At 57.2% G+C, this 1,090-nt stretch overlaps 1 protein-coding gene across 1 annotated transcript in view; it reads left to right on the forward strand.

Annotated features, from left to right (window-relative positions):
- The window catches only part of GLT1D1 (glycosyltransferase 1 domain containing 1), a 49,214-nt gene that overhangs the window by 2,875 nt on the left and 45,249 nt on the right, over positions 1-1,090 (forward strand). The window contains exon 3 of the mRNA XM_004709745.2: positions 645-664. Within this exon, the coding sequence (XP_004709802.1) occupies positions 645-664 (20 nt within the window). The remainder of the gene's footprint in view (positions 1-644; positions 665-1,090) is intronic.

Genomic DNA, 1,090 nt, shown 5'->3' on the forward strand with positions numbered 1-1,090 from the left:
GGGGAACTGGGGCGGAGTGACATCTCACATCGCAGCACGAATTCATTCAAACCTGTGGTCACGGCAGTTCTCCCTCCAGAGCCCCTCCTGCAGGTGTGCCCATGCACAAAGAGCCCCTTGTTCCTTCCCTGCAGGGTGCCCTGAGAGAAGTCAGGTCCGCCTTGTGGGGATATCAGGTTATCTCTGATGAACCCCTGCCTGGCCAAGCACCGTGCCTAGCACCTCTCCAGTTACGGGAAAGGCCCACAATGTTCCCATAAAGCGAGCCCACATACTGGGCGGAGTAAGGGGGAGAGACAAGTGTTCAAAGGAACCACAGCTAGAAACTTATCAGATCTGGTGAGAAGCTGCAATCCCCACACCCAGAGAAGCTGCAGAAAGCCCGGGGAGGCCAGCGTGGCCAGCGTGGCCCTCGTCCTGCCACGTCAGGGAGCTGTCATGCCAGGACATGCCATCTCACTAAGAGCGGCAGCACTGGTGTCTGTGTTTGGTAGCCCCTCACTACAGAGCCCTGCACCTCGAAGTCACGTGTGCCTAAGGGGTGTCACGGGAAGAGCTGCTTTCAGCCCAGAGATCCCAGGGGACTCTCAGTCTCCAAATGACACGTCTCAGGAGAAACGTAACCCCCCCCTCTGCCCTTCTAGGAGACCGCGGGTGTTTGAAGGTGCGCCTGCTCACTGACCTGGGATTCTGTGTTCAGAAGCAGCTCAGGAACGGCGTAGCTCAGACAGTGTGCAAGCACGGCCGTTCCTTTGTTCCCCCCAAATGACCACTTTGTAGGGTTCCACCTGCCACGTGCTGTCCGCGTGCCTCCTAGCCATGATACCAGTTAGCGGCACCTCGGTTGATAGGGGATCTCTGGTCCATTTGTTTTAGGAAGATTAAAATCGATTCCAGTGTACCCCTGGCTGCTCTTAGGCTCCCCACGGCCGTTGATGGTTACGGACGGTGGAGCGAGGTTTTGACTCAGTGGGGACCCAAGTGACAGTAGAACTGTACCCCCAGAGCCTCTGGGTTCAAACAGCCAACCTTTAGCCACTGGGCGCTTAACCGTGTGCCCCCAGAGTTCCTTTCCAGTGTACAGTGAGGC

The sequence above is a fragment of the Echinops telfairi genome, unplaced genomic scaffold, assembly GCF_000313985.2.
Source record: "Echinops telfairi isolate 266 unplaced genomic scaffold, ASM31398v2 ScPeMD7_7412;HRSCAF=8450, whole genome shotgun sequence".
Classification (NCBI taxonomy): domain Eukaryota; kingdom Metazoa; phylum Chordata; class Mammalia; order Afrosoricida; family Tenrecidae; genus Echinops; species Echinops telfairi.